The sequence below is a fragment of the Mandrillus leucophaeus genome, unplaced genomic scaffold (assembly GCF_000951045.1).
Source record: "Mandrillus leucophaeus isolate KB7577 unplaced genomic scaffold, Mleu.le_1.0 Scaffold262, whole genome shotgun sequence".
Lineage (NCBI taxonomy): Eukaryota > Metazoa > Chordata > Mammalia > Primates > Cercopithecidae > Mandrillus > Mandrillus leucophaeus.
The window spans coordinates 2,804,817-2,825,250 of NW_012102721.1; the positions used below are offsets into that span (position 1 = coordinate 2,804,817).

The 20,434-nt window shown below is 39.4% G+C and overlaps 1 protein-coding gene across 1 annotated transcript in view; it reads right to left on the reverse strand.

Moving 5' to 3' along the window:
• Positions 1 to 20,434, reverse strand: part of DSCAM (Down syndrome cell adhesion molecule) — a 909,566-nt gene that overhangs the window by 291,505 nt on the left and 597,627 nt on the right. The window contains exons 9-10 of the mRNA XM_011984189.1: positions 14,479 to 14,757; positions 1,126 to 1,245 (exon numbers count right to left, since the gene is read on the reverse strand). Of these exons, the coding sequence (XP_011839579.1) occupies positions 1,126 to 1,245; positions 14,479 to 14,757 (399 nt within the window). The remainder of the gene's footprint in view (positions 1 to 1,125; positions 1,246 to 14,478; positions 14,758 to 20,434) is intronic.

Here is a 20,434-nt window from a genome sequence, read left to right on the forward strand (position 1 = left end):
CAGACAGTGTCTAGCACCCTCTTCCCCACTTCTTTACCTTCCTTCTCAAAAGAGAGTTGGCAGGAGGGTTGCAACCAATGTACCATTTGTTTTTCCTTTGGTCATAGTTGTTTCCGTAATGAGAAAATGCAACATTCTATTTTAAAAAGAAACATCTGGAGTATAAACGATGATTAAGTCTACACAAAAACAAATACCTCACAAAAATTAAACCTAGATACTAGGTCTTAGGTTATTGGGGAAAAAAGGTCATGACTGACTGACTGATTATTTGATCTCACCAGTACATATTTGGCCCTCAACTATTTTGTATTAACATAGTGCTGAATTCAAGTGTCTAAATGACAAAAGAAAGAGAACTTCCAATAGGTTTGCAAGTACAGTTAAGGAAGCATTCTGAAGAAGCTACCCTAATGAACAGAAATTGTTTTTCCAAAGTCTAACATGATTCCACCCTTTGTTTCCATATCATACATTTCTACTTGTGTAATGTCTACAATGTCACCTAAAACCCACGAGCTACTGCTCTGCATTAGAAGAGGGAACATGATTAGGGGTGCGAGCGGGGAACATGAGACAATCACGATGGGACATTGGGTGTGTTTGTTTTTAAAAAGAGCATGCCAAGGAGATGAGGTGTAATGTGTATATTCTAAGGTAATCAGGTGAATAAAACAATCAATGATATTATCTGTCATTTTCTAAACCCACTCATCTATCTAAATACTGGGGAAATAATTTTCCAGCTATGAGTAGTTCTGACAATTTAAACTCACATGTCTTCATGGACAAGCATGCAGTGATCTCTAAGCAGACCATGGTTATGTAATATAGGTGGGCAAGGTAGGACTTCCTAAGTGCTGAAACAATCTATGGGAAAACCTTCCATCCCTTTGTGGCCTTTCCAAGGGCATGTTATATAGAACAGACACACTGTGGGTCTGAATAAAAACACCTAGGTGGATGACTAGGAATGTCTATGAGAGAATGATAGGCTTGGTGGAAACAGAGATACATATCTATTCGCAAGAAACTTCTCTGGAAATCTAGAAATGTTCATCTATCTAATCCTTTAGAACATAGCAAATGTTTGACAGGTAACAAGCAGATCAAGTAACTCCATACCTTTAGAGAATTTCCACACGATGGTAGGTACAGGGTAACCCTCAGCAGAACAATTGAGGATGACAGCTTTGCCATAAATCCCATCCTGGTCCCGCGGCTGAACTACAAACTTGGGAGGAACTGAAAAGACAGAAATGTCACCAGTGATTAACACTAGACCAGAAACTGAGTAAAGGTGTGATTTTAAGAAACTGAATCATTTTAACGAACATTAAAAACAAGACTGTTCCATATACATGGGACAATAAAAATACTATTGGCAGTTTGGGACAAATTAAGAGAGTAATCTCAGTGCTGAAAAATTTTCTGATTCATATCAATGAGCTTTGGTCACAGGTAAAAGCCCTTTGCACTCGGGAAAACTGGCCTCAAGGGAGGAAGTTTGACTAAATCAAGGGAATGGAACATTTTGCTTTTGCTTGTGTTATCAAAAATATTCAGAAATTCCCTCAATGGCAAATTGAATCAGAATCACCATTTAAAGAACAGATCAGGCTGGGCGCGGTGGCTCACGCCTGTAATCCCAACCCTTTGGGAGGCTGAGGCGGGCAGATCACCTGAGGTCCGGAGTTTGAGACCAGTCTGACCAACACAGAGAAACCCCATCTCTACTAAAAACACAAAATTAGCTGGGTGTGGTGGCACATGCCTGTAATCCCAGCTACTCAGGAGGCTGAGGCTGGAGAATCGGTTGGACCCGGGAAGCGGAGGTTGCAGTGAGCTGAGATTGCACCACTGCACTCCAGCCTGGGCAACAAGAGTGAAACTCCATCTCAAAAAAAAAAAAAAAAAAAAAAAAGCAGATCAAATATATATTTGTGCCTCCAATAGTAATTATCAAATATAAGTATTCATCTTGGATGTGAACTGGTCAAAGCATTTGATGTTGATTTTTCCTCTAACAGGAGATAAAGTGAGAAATAATAGGCACCTCCTAAAGGCAATCAAGAATACAATGTGGGCGTGAACCCAGGAGGCGGAGCTTGCAGTGAGCGGCGAGCACTCCAGTCTGGGGGACAGAGCAAGACTCCGTCTCAAAAAAAAAAAAAAAAAAAAAAAAAAAATACAATGTGGGGCTGAACTTTTCCCAAAATTCTGGTGAGGACATAGTGCGTTATGCCTGATGTCAGCACCAGGGCGGGCCAAAGGCGGACTCTGAAGAGCAGTTGCAGTGAGGTACCATAAAGCTTTTCTAGTGTGCCTATAAAAAACAAGATAATAAGTGACTGCTTATCTGGTGAATGTTGTGAGGTGCTGTAAACACCCATCCCTACCTAAAACATAAACACGACTTCACTTAAAACATATCTCCCAAAAGAAAGCGTATTATTTGAGACAAGCCATTAGGATTTTAATATGTATCATATCTCTTAGAGAGAAGAACACACACATTCTCCTAGGAAAGGTAGCATCTGAAGGTATTCTAATCCCCTAATCTTTCCCAGCAGATCAGGGATTCACTACAGGGTAGACTTTCAATGAGGCAGTCACAAACTATGTGAGAGGAGATGAATTATCTACACCATAGAGTAAATACTTGGAAATTCCTGGTAAGGCTAATCTCTTCAGCCTTGCAAAATCCAGAATTCTTAATTTTGAGACATAAATGTGAGCCTACATGTTATAAGTAGACAGGAACTCCAGCTACCACATATGATAGACTGAGAAGATGGTTAGGGCCTAAGTTAGCAAGGGGCTTAGAAGCATGTTACAATGATCTGAGCCAAGCTGAAGATCACTTTGGCCTTAAAATAACCAAGGAGGAAGGGAAAATGTCAAGACACAAGAAGCAGCCAGAGATGGAATTAACTACAGTGTTTCTGGAAAATCATTGCTTTTAATTTTCTAGCCTTACTTACTGTAGAAAGATTTACACATGAAGAAGCACCAGACTACCAGCATAAAGCCAACTGTTAAACATACTGGCTTGGTGTCCAGCTCTGCTATTTCCTATTGGGCAATTTTGTGCAAACTATAAAATGGCTCTTGGTCACAATTTTCTTATCTGAAAATTGGAGATAATTATGGAACTCATTTTTAAGGACTGTTAAAAAGATCGAACAAATTAAGATTAGAAAAGTTCTCAGAACTGTGGAGATACTGCTATAAGAGTGCTGGTTAATTTAGTAAATGCAGGTATGTTTGGCTTTGACTTTTTTTTTTTTTTTGAGATGGAGTATCACTCTGTTGTCTAGGCTGGAGTGCATTGGTGTGATCTCCACTCACTGCAACTTCTGCCTCCCAGGTTCAAGCAATTCTCTGCCTCAGCCTCCTGAGTAGCTGGGATTACAGGCGCCTGCCACCACACCCAGCTAATTTTTTTGTATTTTTAGTAGAGACGAAGTTTTATCATCTTGGCCAGGCTGGTCTTGAACTCCTGACCTCCTGATCCACCCGCCTCGGCCTCTCAAAGTGCTGGGATTACAGGCGTGAGCCACTGCACATGGCCCGACATATTCTTAACGAGCAAAGTTCCCAACTTGCAAATGAAATAAATAATTAACACAGCCAATGGGTCTCTGAGATATTGCTTAACTAATAAGCAATGTTACTTCATGTAGAATACTTCATGGTATTCGGAGACAAAATGTAATTAAGAAAATGAAAATATATTTAAAATAAGAAAATAAGGAATGACTGTCTCTAGGTGAGTAAATTATCTCTAAGAAATATGGTAGAGATTATATAGAGCTAAGTTTTCTAGTAAAAGTAACCAATCAACCTCAAGAGTAGGTGACAAAGTTGAAGACATTGTGCCAAAATTATTCTCCCCAGGTGGAAGGGAAATCTGCAGCCATCCACATTCTGTGCTCCATTTGGCTCAAGTTCTGCCAAGAGCAAGAAATTGCTCATCAATGGACAGGGTAGAAAATCTCTTGCATTCCCTCTGGAAGCATGTCTAATTATAATTGATCCATTACCCCTCCCTTCAGTTTGATTCTAATCCAACAAAATGTTCCTTAAAATCTCATCAAAGAAGTTTATATGAGAAACAACTATTGAAATATTGTAAGCATAAGGCAGTTACAGATGAAAATGTTCCCTAAATTACTAGAATAATTACCCTATATCATTGAAAACTGTTTCTGACCCTGGAGTAGCCAGGGGATTTCCCATGTGCACCTCTTTCCTCATAGACTGGAATTCTCTCTTCAGATACCCCAGTGATTTACAGTCACATGAAGACCTAAGAAAGAAGCTTCTGCAGTCAGTGAACTTCTTAATTTTTACAGCAAAGAGAATAATTAGTAGTTCAGATATTTGATGTTTGGCTGATAGACCATGCAACTTGAGACCACCTTGAGGAAAATGCTATATTTTACTAAGTGCATGAATAAGCCAAATCATATACATTTCCTTCAAATTTTGACAGAAGACTGTCATGAATTTAAATATTCAATCCCTAAGTGATTTCTTATCATGTACCAGTGAATATGTAGGTCCCTTTCATGAAAATGAACTTGTGAGTTACAATAAGAATTCTAAGACTGGGAACATCCATGTACTTACACCAAGAAGACCTGAGGCCACACTCCTCAGATCCGACACCTTAAAAGTATGCTTGGGTTGAGTTCTGCCTGGCAAAATTAGAGGTGATGGATTTCTGGGAAAAGTTGTAATAAGTTTCTAAACAAATTTCTTTGCCTGCCCAGAGCCTAATGGGAAGACAACAGGCATACAGTTCCCTTGGGGGTTGCCATCACTTTGCGACAGCTGCATCACCAGCTAAGATTAAAATTCCAGGGCAGGGGAGTGTCTGAATGAGGACCCAGTGTTTAACATGTAATTAATGACATCATCCTCGTATGCTCTAAGCACTGGGAATGACCATTATCCCTAGGGACAACAGAGTTACCAATTTTTTAAGGTAAGAAGCAGTTTATTTTTTTAAAAGTAGAGTTTTTTTTTAAAGAAACTATTAATATTTGACCCACATACTTTTTTCTACAAAATGGCAGCCTAAGAAATTGTCCTAAAGGAATCAGGAGCCCCCCCAGGAGTCACTTAGTAATAAAAGTGAGCATTTCCTGAGGATTCAGTGGGTTTCAAGTACTCCTAGTTCCATCCTTTGACCCCTCCCAGAATTGCCCTCAAGACAATTCTTATTTTGCTTGCTTATTAAAGAGAGGATCCCCTACTATGGCCCTCTCCTGCTTCTCAGGGTGTTGTCTTCAATCTTCTCCACATCTTACTCAACAAACCTCCTGAGCTATTTCACCCACTCCCATCATGACAATTGCCTTCATCTTCTCTTGGTGTGTAGAGCATCATATTCCCCCATCATTAACTTATATCACAGATACCTTTAACACAAGTTTCCAAAATGGTACCTGTTCCTGTCCACCATCCATTAAGGTCCTCAAGCAAGAAAAATGGAATTTCCTTTCATATACTCTTCTTTTATTTCTTTTTTATCAGATACTGATAATTATTTCTTGAAAATGTAGCTTCAAATTCTCTTCATCTCCACTGCCACACCCCAGTCACAGTGAGTAGTCTGGTTATGTGGGAAAGGGGCACAGCCTCTCTGTCCACCCGGCTTCAGCACCTCTGGGCGGACAGCTCCACCTCCACACACTTTGCCAAGGCACTGCGCTAAGGGGATGGGTCCCTCTCTTTGCTGTCTCAGGCCTTCTCAGAAGTCATGAGCCTTTACCCACCTTACTGGTGCAACCCTGACATGTGAAAAACAATTGTCCATCACTGAGGGACAGGAGTCAGGGTATAAATTCTCTGCCTCTGCCTCACTTTCCTCCGATCCAGTGGGGGCAATTATGAGGCCTGCTCTATGCCTACGCTTCTCAAACATTAGAGGGCATCAGAATCACCTGAAGAGCTGATTAAACCACACATTGCTGAACCCTGTCTCCAGTGATTCTGACTCAGTAGGTCTGGGGTGGAATCCAAGATTTTGCCTTTCTAATGAGTTCCCAGGCGATGCTGAGGCTGCTGGTACAGGGACCACACTTCAAGAACCACTGTTCTACGTGATTCCTTAGAGGGCTCCCAGTAGGAATGAGCTCCAGTTGCCCATAGCAGCAACCAGCTCATTAAAGTAACTTTTACTGATTTTTTTTCTCCCTTTCTGATCTCATTCTTTCCATTCTGGGATCCAGGGATGACATCCCAAATAAATAACCTGCCAGCCAATTCTGTACCTCACATTCTACTTTCAAGGGAACCCAACCTAAGACAAGGCCCATATGTCTCTTATTTAGATTTCTCAGCCCCCTAACTGGTCTACCTGCCACCAACTGTCCCACTTGAATTCATTGTTCACACAGCGACCTAAAGGATCTAAGACACAAATTGGATGATGTGACTTCCTTGCTTCAAAGCATCCCATATTCCCATGGCCCTTTGGTATAATCCAGACTCTTGGAATATTTTAAAGGATTTTTATGACTTGAGCCCTTGGTCTCCAGTTGCATTCTGTGACATTCTCCTCTTGCAGACTTTGCCCCAACCATTCTAAAACCCTGTCTATTATCCAGTCCCCAAGACCGATGTTGCTACCGAGTCTTCACACAGACTTCTTCATATCTTTGTTTAACAAGTTCCCAATTACTATTTGCATCTTAGCTTAGCGCTCACTTAGGCACATTTTTTTTCTGATGCTGTGGATAAGATTAAGTGCTTCTCTGAGCCCTTAATCACTTACCATAACCTTTACTACACTCATTTGGTATTTCTGTTTAATAGTCTGTCTCCCACACTAGGCTGTGCATGCTATGAGAACAAGAACCATTCATTTCTCATAGACCATGGTATGCCCAGCCCACAGCACAGATCTGGAGTACAGAAAGCACTCTGTAACTACGTGTTGAAAGGACACATGAATAAATGAATGTTATTACTTCAGTTTTATAGACTAGGGAAATGGAGCATGGCTAAGTTAATAACTCAGATCAGGGTGACCCCCAAAGCCCGAGGTCTTTGAGAAGAGTAGACCCAATGGAAGTGCCATCTGAGGGACAGCAGAAGACAGCCTCATAGGAGGACTCTGGCCAACAAGATACAAAGCCTGAGATGGAAGGATTGAAGCCTTTGGGACTGCTGCCATTTGGGACAAAACTTATGATAGAACAAAAACACCACCAGTACTCTATAGTGTCTGGGTGTATAATTCCCCAAACTTGTTGGTTTCCTTTTTTAAAGATGATATTTTGATTTCCTTTTATTAGTATAACACATTATTGGGTATATTGTGGTGAGCCTGCTTGCCAATATAGTTGGTTTTCCAATACAGCATGACATGGTTTGGTGATGTCCTCACCCAAATCTCATCTTGAATTGTAGCTCCCACAATTCCTTCATATTGTGGGAGGGATACAGTGGGAGGTAATTTAACCATGGGGGGCGGATCTTTCCCATGCTGTTCTTGTGATAGTGAATAAGTCTCATGAGATCTGATGGTTTTATAAAGGGGATTTCCTCTGCACAAGCTCTCTCTTGCCTACCACCATGTAAGACGTGCCTTTCACCTCCCAGCCACGTGGAACTGTGAGTCCATTAATCCTCTTTTCTTTATAAATTAGCCAGCCTTGGGTATGTCTTTATCAACAGCATAAAAATGGACTAATACAGAGCGGTTTTTCTGGTGGGGAGGAGGAGTAATTAAAGAGATGAATAGGTTCAACTACATAATTATATCACATCTCCAAGAGGCAATATGGCTAACTTTGCCAACACTTCTGTGAATCATAATTACATGTACATAACCAGCACTCCTGTCTCTCCAAAAAGAACAATTTGATATATATTCCAAAATACCAATATCTTGTCATGGGATCCACACAGGCTGAGAGTATCTGAAGTTTCAAATAGGTTTCTTTGAGGAAGTTTATTCCTGGTGTTGCCTAAAATGAGGGTTGTTTAAAATATAGAGGTCTTTGGCTTGATCTGTTTATTTTGTGTGTGTTGGAAGGGGGATTACTTCTGTTGTTGCTTTATTTTTAAATAAAGAATACTATGGTTATAATAAGACAGGCATTTTTCTAGTTTTAAATGTAGTCCAGCGTCTTACGTGTGGAAGCCATGGCTTCTAAGTTGCTATATATTTCCAAAGAATTAATTTAGGTTTCCCTAGCTGTAAACGTGGGCAGAAATTCAGTTTTAATGAATGCCATTTGGTGGAGGTGGGAGGGAGTGCGTGGATAAATACCACCATTCTCTACTCGGTGACATTTAGTTGAGATGGGACTTGGCCAAAGTCTAGGTAAGATTTAATTTATGACACTGAAAATTAAATCGATGTTTTCCCATCATTCTGAGAATAGATGGCCTGGCCCCTGCTTATCTCTCTGCCTTACACTTTCTGTCCTCTCTTACTGAACAGGAAGCACCTTGGGCCTCTTGCTGTGCTGTGAACACACAAAACTCACTCCACACTCTGTCTTCAGATTTGTTGGTCTCTCTGCTTAAAACTCGCTTCCTACAATTCCCTGGGTCGTACGCCTTCACTTCAGTCAAGTCTCTGCCCAAAGATCTCTCCAGAAAGCCTTCCCCTGCCCAGCCTACCTAAAACACTATTTTCATCCCCATCTTTCTCAATCCATGTACCACATGTTTATTTTTCATAGTCCTTGTAGATAACTGACATTGTTTGTTCATTATCTCTTCCCTTCACTAGAATTTGAGCCTTATGGGGCAGAGACTTGGTGTCTTTATTTTAATCACCATGGTATCCTCTACACTCAATACAATACCGATTATAAAACAGATATTTAAGAAATATTTTGGGTAAGGATGAATGAATGAATGAAGTAAAATCATAGCATGAGAATTCTATCAAAAATTGGATCAATAGATGACAATAAAATAGAAACCTTCTATAATTTTCATTTTTCCTGTCAACTGACAGTCAACTACTATTTTAGCCAATGTGTGTGTTTCTCTATGTGGCAGTTCACCATTAAAAGTCAGAAACCATGGACTCATCAGAAGATATAAAAAAGGGTGAGAAAACGAACCTCCTTTGGAATCACAAATAGGAACTCTTGTGTTGGTGCTTTCCTGTGAGTGATGCAAAGACCACAACAGGAAGCAAAGGGCAGAAGTGCTCTGTCATGAAGCCTAATGCTTTATTTCTAACAGCTTCATCAATGCTAAGGTCACTCCACTGAGCAGGATATCAGGGAAACCATCAGTCCACTGTCATAAGAGCTATGAGATTTGGCTCTTATTGGCTCATACATAACAGCTAAGAGATTTTTGCTTTTGGGATTTTGTTTTTGTTTTCTTATATTTTCCTCAAGACAACAGCTAATTTATTTTAGATCAAGTCTTTACAAATCTTCCTAGTAACCCAGACTACCAAACAATGTGCTAAGTTTTACAATCACCCCAGGTCAAACTTTTCTTCTGCAGCTTCCTCACATCACTCAGCCTTTATAGAAAAGAAGAGAGTTAGGGCCTTGCCCTGGATCAAGCTTTAACTTAAGGGAATGTGGTGGCTGGTCTGTATTTTATCTTCCACACCATTTAAACGTTCTCCATATTAGCAATGAGGCTGTTTCACTTTACCATTTGTGTGTTCACGGGAGTAGCATTTTTCATTTCCTTCAAGAACTTTTCCTTTGTGTTTACAATGTGACTAACAGTTTGGCATAGGAAGCCTAGCTTTCAGCCTATCTTGGCTTTCAAATGCCTTCCTCACCGAATGTAATCATTTCTAGCTTTTGATTTAAAGTGAGAGATGTGTAATGACTCTCCCTTTCACTCTAACACTGGAGACCATTTCATTTCAATATTGTTATGTCTTAGGAAATAGGGAAGTTAAGAAATGGAGACTGGGAAATGGTTGGCTGGTAGAGTGGTCAGAACACACCCAACATTTATTGATTGTTTGCCATCTCATATGGCTACTAAACAATTATAATAGTAACATTGTAACAGTAACATTAGGGATTACTGATTACTAATCACCATAACAGACATAACAATAATAAAAGTTTGAAATGTGGTAAGAATTACCAAAATGTGACATACAGACACGAAGTGAGCACATACTGTTGGAACAAATGGTCCCCAAAGACTTGCTCGATGCAGGATTGCCACGAACCTTCAATTTATAAAAAATGCAGTATCTGGGAAGCGCAATAAGGCAAAATGTGGCCAGGCATGGTGGCTCACTCCTGTAATCTCAGCACTTTCAGAGGTCGAATGGAGTGCATCACCTGAGGCCAGGAGTTCAAGACCAGCCTGGCCAATATGGTGAAACCTTATCTCTACTAAAAATACAAAAATTAGCTGGGCGTGGTGGCACATGCCTGTAATCCCAGCTATTCAGGAAGCTGAGGCAGGAGAATTGCTTGAACTCAGGAGGCCGATGTTGCAGTGAGTGAAGATCGGCCCATTGCACTCCAGTCTGGGTGACAAAGTGAGATCCGTCTCAAAAAAGAAAAAGAAAAGTGCAATAAAGTGAGGTGTGCCTGTGTTTACTGAATGCAGTACATTGTGGATATGCTGTGCTGTTGGGGGTCTGGATTTTGTTGTCTTCCTTTTTAGTGTCAAATGTTGTACGTGCACACAATTAACTTACTAGTGGAGAAGTTTTATCTTGTCAAGAATCTTCTTAGGCTTTTCAGGGCTGGCCTAGAGTAACCCTTATTCTGGGGCTAGATTAGTTCTACTCCTAGTGGGTGGCCTTTCTGAGATTTCAACTGAATTCCCCTATTCTGGCTAGTTAGAACTCCAGCATTCCCAAGCAGTGTGCAACTTCTGCTAGCACCCTTTGCATGTGAAGAACAGTATTCAGCTGAAACTGCAAAGGAGCCCTGTACAGATTTCTAGAGATCTTTCTTTGAATAGCTCCCTAATCTCCAGTAGTTTGTCCTTCAATACCCAGTAATCATCTCAGTATCTTTCAATGTCTCTCTCTGTTTTCTCCACCTGCCAAGATCACTGTGATCTATTTGGGCTCTGCACTCCCTTGTCATGTGCACAAAGTACCCCAAGCAGCCATCTGGGGTGAATTTGGAGCTCACTGCATGAATTTGTTTATGCATATCAGTCTAATTTATAGTTAGTTTGCAGTAGGAGGATAAATGTGTTACCTGTTACTCTGTGATGGTCCCATTAGATAATTTTTGTTTTTCTACTTCTTTGACCCAAAACATTCCTCCTCCCTATAATTTTCAGTCATTTCTGTTGGTGCTACCTACTGGAGCTTCACACCATGGTTATTATACTACTTTGAACATACTACTGCACTGGTACAAAGAATTCTGGTTGCATTCACTAACTCAAGGACTTTGACCCTGTAATAACCTCCTTTTTATCTTGCCACATATTTTTTTCCTCTCTACTGGCTCGTTCTCATAAGCATATAAGCATGCTGTAAAGTATCCAGTCTTAAAAATAACTCCTGCCCTTGCCCCATGTCCATTTCCAACTTTGTCTCCATTTTACTGCCTCCTGTGATGGCAAAATTCCTAAAAATATAAAAATAGTTGTGTTTTCTGAGTTCCTGCACATTGGCCTTCTTTCTTTTCTGAAGCTCCTCTAATCAGGCCCTTGCTGCAATGACACCAGGTCATAAACAATAGCCATCAAGGTCATAAACAATATCCATCAAGGTCATAAACAATATCCATCTTCCTAAACTAGTGACCAACTCTTGGTTTTCCTCTTTGTCTACTTTCAGCAGGATTCAATACTGTTTAATATCCTCTTTCTCAATTTAGTTCCGATTTTGCTTCCAGAGTGTCACAGTCCACTAGATTTTCTCCTCCTTTACAAGCTGCTCCTTTTCCCTCTTCGTCTCTTCTGCTGATTCTTCCTCCTCTTATTCCAGGGCCTTAAATGTTGGAGTGCTCTAGTGACTGCTAGGACAGGTGCTTCTTCCATATCATTGACCATCATTCCCCTTGTCAAAACCATTCTTCATCATTTCTTCTCTGCTTCTGCTAAAGACACTTTCGTTCACCTTGTTATTAGGCAAAGCATGATTCCACTAAAGGTTCTTTTTTTATCTCATTTGCAACATTCACTCCACAAGCATGTTTTGTTTGCTTTACCACCAAAATAGATTGTGAATTCCACTGCTTCTCATAACCTTAACATTACCATCTTCATCCAAGGCATTTTTATCTTGCCTGAAAGTCTGAAATAGCCTGTTAACTACTCTTCTTGCTTTCTAGCCCAGTCCATTCTTCAGACAGCTACTAGTGTGATAACTAAAAAGATAAATCAGGCCAGGGTGCTGTGGTGGTTACAGTCAACAGTGCCAACTCTTTAATCTAGAAAAAAAAATCCACACTTCTAAAATGGCTGCATGTTCTAATGACTCAGGGGGCTGGGACTGAGACTTGGCTACATATTAGAATAAACTTGTGGATTTTACAAATTATTGATGCCTGGGTTCCACCTCCAAAGATGGTTCTTTACTTGGTGGGAGCTTCATCCTGGACGTCAGGGCCTTTTTAGAGCTTCTTATGCAATCTGAATGTACAAGAAGGTTTCAGAATCACTAACTAGTGATTTTTGGGAAAAAAAGAACAATTCCCCAGAGATCTGGAAGATGGATTTACCCCTAAAGATTATGATTTAATTGGTGTAGTTTGGGACCAAAAAATGCACATCAGTGTTTTCTTAAATCTCCCAGGAAATTCTACAGAACTGTCTGGATTGAGAACCACAGTCCCACACCACCTTGTCCCTGTCTGTTTCTCCAGTCACACTGACCTGTTTGTGAAGCACATTTTCTTCCTCTAGGCTGCATTATCTCACTGGTGATTTAATATTAATTTAAAGCTTATTTAACATATTTGAAGAACAACCACATGGAGACATTAATCATGTCATGATCAGCTACATTATCCCAAATAGCTAGGCTCAGTTTCAGCTCATCTGACCTTTGTCTTGGTTAAAAACTTCTGGTTGCCTTTTCTGCAAGGGCAAGTGGTACAAAAAGCATCCCTGCACATTTTTTATCTGACATTTCAGATTCCTGACCTGGATCCTTCAGAGCAGATTACATAGAAAGTAGGCTGATGTACTATTTTGCCCTTCACAAACCCAAGAGTCAACTCTGCTTATAAGAAAACACTCGGGAAACAGATACTACGTTGGCTCCCTTTTTTTATTTATCTTTCAAACTTTGGGGAAAAAATCAAGTATCCTAATTCTTCCACTCCAAAGAGCAAGGTGGAAATGAGAAAAATGTCATGAGGATGTTAAGTTTGTGTCTAATTGAATATATATTTTCTAAATTATTCACCTGGGGCATTTTTTTTTTCCGGAAATACAAAGTTAGCTTCTTCCTATGACTTCTAAGTCTGTGTCACTTCCTTTTGCTGGCAAGTAGATAAAAAGTGCATTTCTCCCCAGTCGGAAAGGCAGAAGAGTTATCAAGGGGACGAGGACTAAGGACTGAGGAAGGACATGAGAATCTCCTGTTCAAGAAAGAGCTATCTCCACTCTCTGGGAAATTACAGAAATCCTCCCGCTCCTAACAACTACTCTGAGAGCACAATTTGGGGAATTTTAAAATGCAAATAATCATTGTTAATATAAATCTTTAACTTCATACAGTTACTTTTGCAATGTGGATGAATATTGTAATGGTAGATTAATGTATAGTACTCTTGCAGAATCTTAAAAATCACAGAATGTCTGTGTTTGATACACATTAGAGAACACTAGCAGCTTATTTCATAGATGAAGAGTGTGAGCCTTAATGGGAATTTGGTGACTTGAATAGAAGTTCAAAATAAGACTGATGTTTACAGTTTAGATGTAATGAGATTACTGCCAATGTTTTCTGAATGTTAGCCTATGCTATTTTAATTCTTTTGAATAAATACGACCATACTCTGCTTAATTTTAAAATGTTGCAATGGCTTTCCAAAATAATGATATATTTAATGCTAAATAGAATAGATGGGCAAAGAAAACCACATTTCTAAAACTCAAACAAACATTATGAAAAGCTATTTTATGGCTCTTTGGAAAAACTTTGATGTATAGCTTTGACACATATTTTTAAAAAGCCATTTATTGAAATAAGAAATATTATTAAAATATGATATGAATACAATAAAGCAAAAGCTCATCAACGTTAGTCCTCAAAACTCATTGGGTTAGCATACGGAAGCCTTAGTTCATGAGTTAAACCTTATGGCTCCCACCTTCTTAGCTATTAATTATTTAAAACATATTTTAAGTAAATAAAGCCTTATCTTGGAGTTTAGGGGAATTCATAGCTGTGTTCCAGAGTTGTATTTTTTTAGTGAAACAAGACTGAATTTCAAAGTTCTAGTTATTTTCACAATATTTCAAGCCACATCATCCTAAACCATTGTTAAATCAACTCTATGGATGCCACATGGCTCACGTTCCTCTGCTTACCTCTCACAATCAACTGGCTTTGGTGCTCCACGGCGGCGGCCTCATTCCGGGCGATGCAGGTGTAATTCCCATTGTGCATCAGGGAGAGATTGGAAATCCTCAAGGAGCTTGTGAAGTCAATATTGTCAATGGTCACCCCAAGGCTCCCAGGGATTGGCCGGCCATCCTTCTGCCAAGTGATGGTGATGGGTAAGTCCCCTGAGACCACGACACACGGGATGAAGACCCGCTGCCCAATGGAGAATCTTGGAAACTCAAAGGGTTGTATGAAAGGTGGAACTGCAAGAAAAAAGAAAGTAACAGAGGGAAGATAATAACCAACCATGCTTATTCTACATTTCTTTTCCTTTAACCCTGTACATGGCACTGAAGGAGTAGTACAGACAATCATAGATACAGCATAGAAATACAGGAAGTGTAGCCAATTTGAAATTATGCTTCTATTATTTGAATTTTCTCATCATTTTAAATAAAAAGCGTCGTTCAATTTGTACTTAACAAAGTAACTAAACCAAATTTGGTCAAAAAAACTTTTTTTAAATTTAATAATTATTTTTGAATGAAAATATTTCAGACTATATTCTGTAGTGTAAATAGTGCGAAAGGGGGATTTAGGTTTGCTTTTCCTTCAAAGCCTTTTAAAATGATGTATACAAGAGGAGGTTTCTTTCCTGCTTTGTGACTATGACGCTGCAATTACTGCTGCCCCTTCTAATTGTTTCTTGCCTTGTAAATAGGAATATTCTAAACCCATTGAAGAAGCAGAGATTCCAATTTTGGCTGGATGTGGTGGCTCACACCTGTAATCCCAGCACTTTGGGAGGCCGAGGCAGGAGGAACACTTGAGGCTAGGAGTTCAAGACCAGCCTGGGTAACATAACGGGACCCCCATCTCTACAAAATTTTTTTAAAAAATTAGCCATCTGTGGTGGTGTGCACCTCTAGTCCCAGCTACCGAGGAGGCCAAGGCATGAGGATCCCTCGAGCCCAGGAGTTCGAGGCTGCAGTAAGCTATGAGGGCACCACCGCACTCCAGCGTGGGTGACTCCAGCCTGTCTCTAAAAAACTAAAAAATAAAAAATAAAAGTAAAATAAATATTCCAATTTTATCGTTAAAGTTCTTTTTTATGTCCAACTAATAACAACCATTAACTATAAATTCTTATTTCATATTAGAAAAACTACATCTTTACCTTGCGTCTCTTAGTTTTTCACACTTTATGTGTGAAACTTCTAATTATGAACTGGTCCATGGCAGGTTATTTGAGTTGATATGTTGCTAAGGAGGTCAGGTTATAGCCTTCAGCCTGGCCTACCACGGACACTGCAGGCAAACTCAGCCTGGAAAGCTCTTTCCTGATTCAGTTTTGCTGAGTGATGCCTATTTGTCCATCTTGCCTCAGGAACTCTCTTCCTCGGTGCCCTCCTAGATGATGTCATAGGGTATTAGCATTCTGAAATACTTAAAATGGAGTCAGATGAATCACATTTGAACCCTACCTGTTACTTGTTAGTTACAGATCATGAGCAAAGTAACATGCTCTTTCATCAGCCTAAAAGATTAGTTATTTATTGCCTCACTTTGCAAATGGGAAGAGTGATACTCAAAGATGTTACGTTGCCCTTTCGATCTCAGAACTAGTTAACTGTTATCGGAGGGCTTAAATCATGTCAATATGGCTAATATCAGAGGCTGTAATGTAAGCCTTTTTTTGTGTTTTTGCATACATTCTTTGAAAGAAAAAGGTTTATTTGTATGCAGGGGCATGGAAATGACTAAGAGTACAAACTAAGATGATTAATCATGTGATAATCTAATATAAACCAATTATTATACTAGGAGTTTTTCCTAATGAAGTTGTTAAAGGTGTCTGCAGTTTATTCAACAATTGTAAGTCCATTTCTACTATCAGCTTAAGGAAGAGGTAAGGGATCCGGCTGATAAATTTTAATAGAAAACCATTCACTTATTTGTTCATTCAATCAAGTCATGTTTATTGAGCACCTGGGATGTGTGTGGCAGCAGTAAATGTGCTGGGCACACAGCAATGAGCATAACCCATTAGCCTCTGCCAGTGGAGCTTCCATACATAGCCATAGGCAGCAGACAGCAAGGAAATGCAGCCATGGCGCTTCTCTTATTTTGTATTATCACTGTGACTGCTGTCTGCTTTCAAAAGCAGTTGGGAGCTAGAACTCAAAATTTCACATACAGCCAGAGGTAGAAGAACTAGGTGGCTCAAGTTAGGTCTTACTAGGGGAATTAATTTTTTTAAATGGCCAAAGGTACCAACAAGCATATTCAACGTCAATCCTGCTGTGGATTCTCAATGTAAAGTTAGAGCTTTGGGATTGAAAAGGGCTGATCTGATGCTAAGAGAAAAGGTCTCAGGATGAGGTTCTATCCAGTGCTGGAGGAGAGAATCGGGTCAGATTAAGGTGTGAATGTTCTCAGTTGGAATGTGTTGGAGAAAATGTCATGTTGTAACAAAGGTGCTTGTATTTCTTTAAATCTTGCCCCCAAGTGGCATAAATGTTCACTACACATGTAAATATTATTAATACTAAATTGCCATACTTTATTAAAGAAAATAATGACATTTCCTCCCCTTTGATTTCTTGGACACAAAAACTTTGTTGTCAGCATATTCAGACAAACCTTGGCTTGGTGCTTGCCATCTGAATAATAGACAATTTTTCTAAGATAAAACTTTGGAGCCAGACTGGTTTAAGATCAGCTACGCTGCTTACTATAGTTACTGAACCCTCTCAGGGTCTCAGCTTCCTTATTTATGAAATAGAGTGCTGCCTTGAGTTCTGAATGAATTAACACAGTAATTCACAAACTTGGTCATACATCTGAATCAGTTTCTTAGCATTTGTTCTATTTCACAAGGCTTTAAGATGAGGAAAAAACAGGTAAGTTGAAAGGTTATTGGTCTAATTTTCTCTATCAGTCACAACAGGGAGAAGGAATACATAAGGATTTACTTTCTCCAAATCAAGAAAGAAAGGTATGACGTAGCATATTTTAAAATCTAGTTATTTAATAAGAAAGCCAGGCATGGTGGCTCATGCCTGCAATCCCAGCACTTTGGGAGGCTCAGGCGGGCAAATTACCTGAGGTCAGGAGTTCATGAGCAGCCTGGCCAACATGGCAAAACCTTGTCTGTACTAAAAATACAAAAAAATTAGCTGGGCATGGTGGTGCGCACCTGTAGTCCCAGCTGCTAGGGAGGCTGAGGCAGGAGAATTGCTTGAACCCGGGAAGCAGAGGTTGCAGTGAGCCGAGGTCATGTCACTGCACTCCAGCATGGGAGATAGAGGGAAACCCTGTCTCAAAAAATAAATAAATAAAAAAGGAAAACACGATACAGTGTAGGTTGTAAATAGTTGTAAAGTAGTAGAATGTCCCTTTAGAACATAAGAGAGTTATAGAATACAGGAAATGTATGTGCATACAATTTTTCAAGAACAGAAGTAACAGGTAGCTATAGAAGAATCAGCATTAAAACCAAAACGAAAACCAAAACCCTATGCTTTCTATATTCAAAATATTTGTAATTCATCAATTTATGGTATTTAAGGAATATTTTTATCATTACTTTAGTACAAAGCAACGGGGCTGAAAATCAGGAAGTACACTTCCACAGCACTGAAAAACCAGTGTCAGAAAGCTAATGCACTAAATCCCATACACATTATTCCAAGGATAATCCTTTGCGTTGAACATCTTATTTTAAATCATTACAACACTCTCAGTTATCTCATATCTTGGCCTAAATCAGATTCTAGGAGTTCAGGCATATTGAAGAGGGCTTAGTAAGAAGCCACAATTGGCAAGCAAAAGGAGGAGAGTGAGAAACTAAAAGTAAATTATAAAGAACAGACACAAAAATGCAACACACACTGTAGCTGGATGACATTTTGTTTGGAAGCGCATTGCCCTTAGTAGTCAGCTTTTTTGTAACTAATATAAAATTGTAATAATTAATATTCCAAATTATAAGTCATGGTTAACATATTAAATAAAAAAGATACATTTAAAATATTTTAAAACATACCTACAAAAAAAAAAAGTCCTTTCCAAAAGGGTTAAAATAAAAATCAAAGAAAAGTTTAGAGGGAAAAGTCCTTTTCCCAGAAGAATGTCAAAATTAGGTTTGCTATGTGTTGTTCTGCTTGCCACATTATGTAAGGACACATTAAGTCAATATGCACATTACATCATTGTTAATGTAAATTAAATCACAAGACCTATTTGTCAATCATGTTAATTCTTTCTTCACTGCTTAAGTTGCCTTGCTTGCATCAGCTGTGAGTTGCAAGTCTGCTGCATACAAATGCAAACAATTTTTAAAGCATCTGAAGTCTTATATTTTACATTCTTAAGACATAAAATCGATGGCACAAAGTAACCCCAGTGATTAGAAAACTTTTGTCATGATTTTGGGAAAGCTGAACCTCCTATTTGAGACACACTGATTACTGGATTAACGATATTGCCTAAATAAGGTAAATTATCTGAAGCTTCTTGATGGTGAAAGCTTATATATCATAGGAGCAGAAATCCTGAATATGACATGCACCGCTTTTGACATACCCTTTTTACAAGAAGTATGTAAATATCTGATAAAGGTCATTTATTACCAGGCTTGTGTATTTCACTCTAACATAATGGCGGGGGTCCCTTTTCTAGGCAGCTCAGAGCCATTGAATACTGTCAACTGTCAATTTTGACTCTTATTCTATCTAAACCCTTAACAAGGATATCAGATCAGACTAATATATTTCTGTGTCTTGTCTCTTAAAATTAATTGTATATTCTTTTTCACGGGGGAAAATATTTTGATTTCTCCTAGAGGAGAGGAGTATACTACATTGATAAAATCATGGGTGGGGCGCTCATCAATTTTGGGTGATAAGCAGTGTTATCTTCATCCAGTTTCTTTAACTCTGTGATTCTATCTCTTCATGTGTAACAAGGTGATCATGAAACGCAGTTCATTACCAGCTTGCATTGAACTGGACAGCAAGTAGCTTTTCTGCACGGCCATAGGGCTATTTACTGTCCATTTCAGTGCAAGCTGTGACTCCAAAACGACGAGGCTGTGAGCAGGCGGGATTTTCTAGTCCAGGATATGCCTTCATGATCTCCTCACCCATAAGACTGGTTATTTGGTCAATTCTGATACTTTATATCATTCAGCTTTCCTAAATTTTAGATTACCCACCCAGTCTGATATAGTTCTCCACGATGTACACACAACACAAGTAAACGGTTCCTCTACTCACTCTTGTTCAAAACTCTTGTATGGAATTTATCACATTTATGACTCAAGTGAGTATACTGATTTGTGGACACACCCATTTCCTTAAGTAGAGCGACCCAGGAGGGCAGGAGATGTATCAAGTTTATCATTTTTATTTCCCACAACTAGTGGGATAAATAGTGCCTTGTTCTTCCTTTTATTTCTTTTCTTCTCTTTTCTTTTTTTTAAACGAAGTTTTCACTCTTCCTGCCTAGGCGGGAGTGCAGTGGCATGATCTCACCTCACTGCAATCTCTGCCTCCCGGGTTCAAGTGATTCTCCTGCCTCAGCCTCCCAAGTAGCTGGGATTACAGGCACATGCCACCATGCTCAGCTAATTTTTTTTTTGTATTTTTAGTAGAGACAGGGTTTCACCATGTTGGCCACGCTAGTCTCGAACTCCTGACCTCAGGTGATCCACCTGCCTCGGCCTCCCAAAGTGCTGGGATTATAGGTGTGAGCCACCGAGCCCGGCCGCCTTGTTCATTTTGATTGAATAATGTTTTTTAGAAAAAAAAACTTTCAGAGGTGATGATGAACGTTATGTTTACACTCTGAACTTTAGACAATCCTGAAGTCATTAAGAATGACTTAGAAAAGAGGATTGGGCAGACACATCCAGGACTTAACAATGACAACATGGCA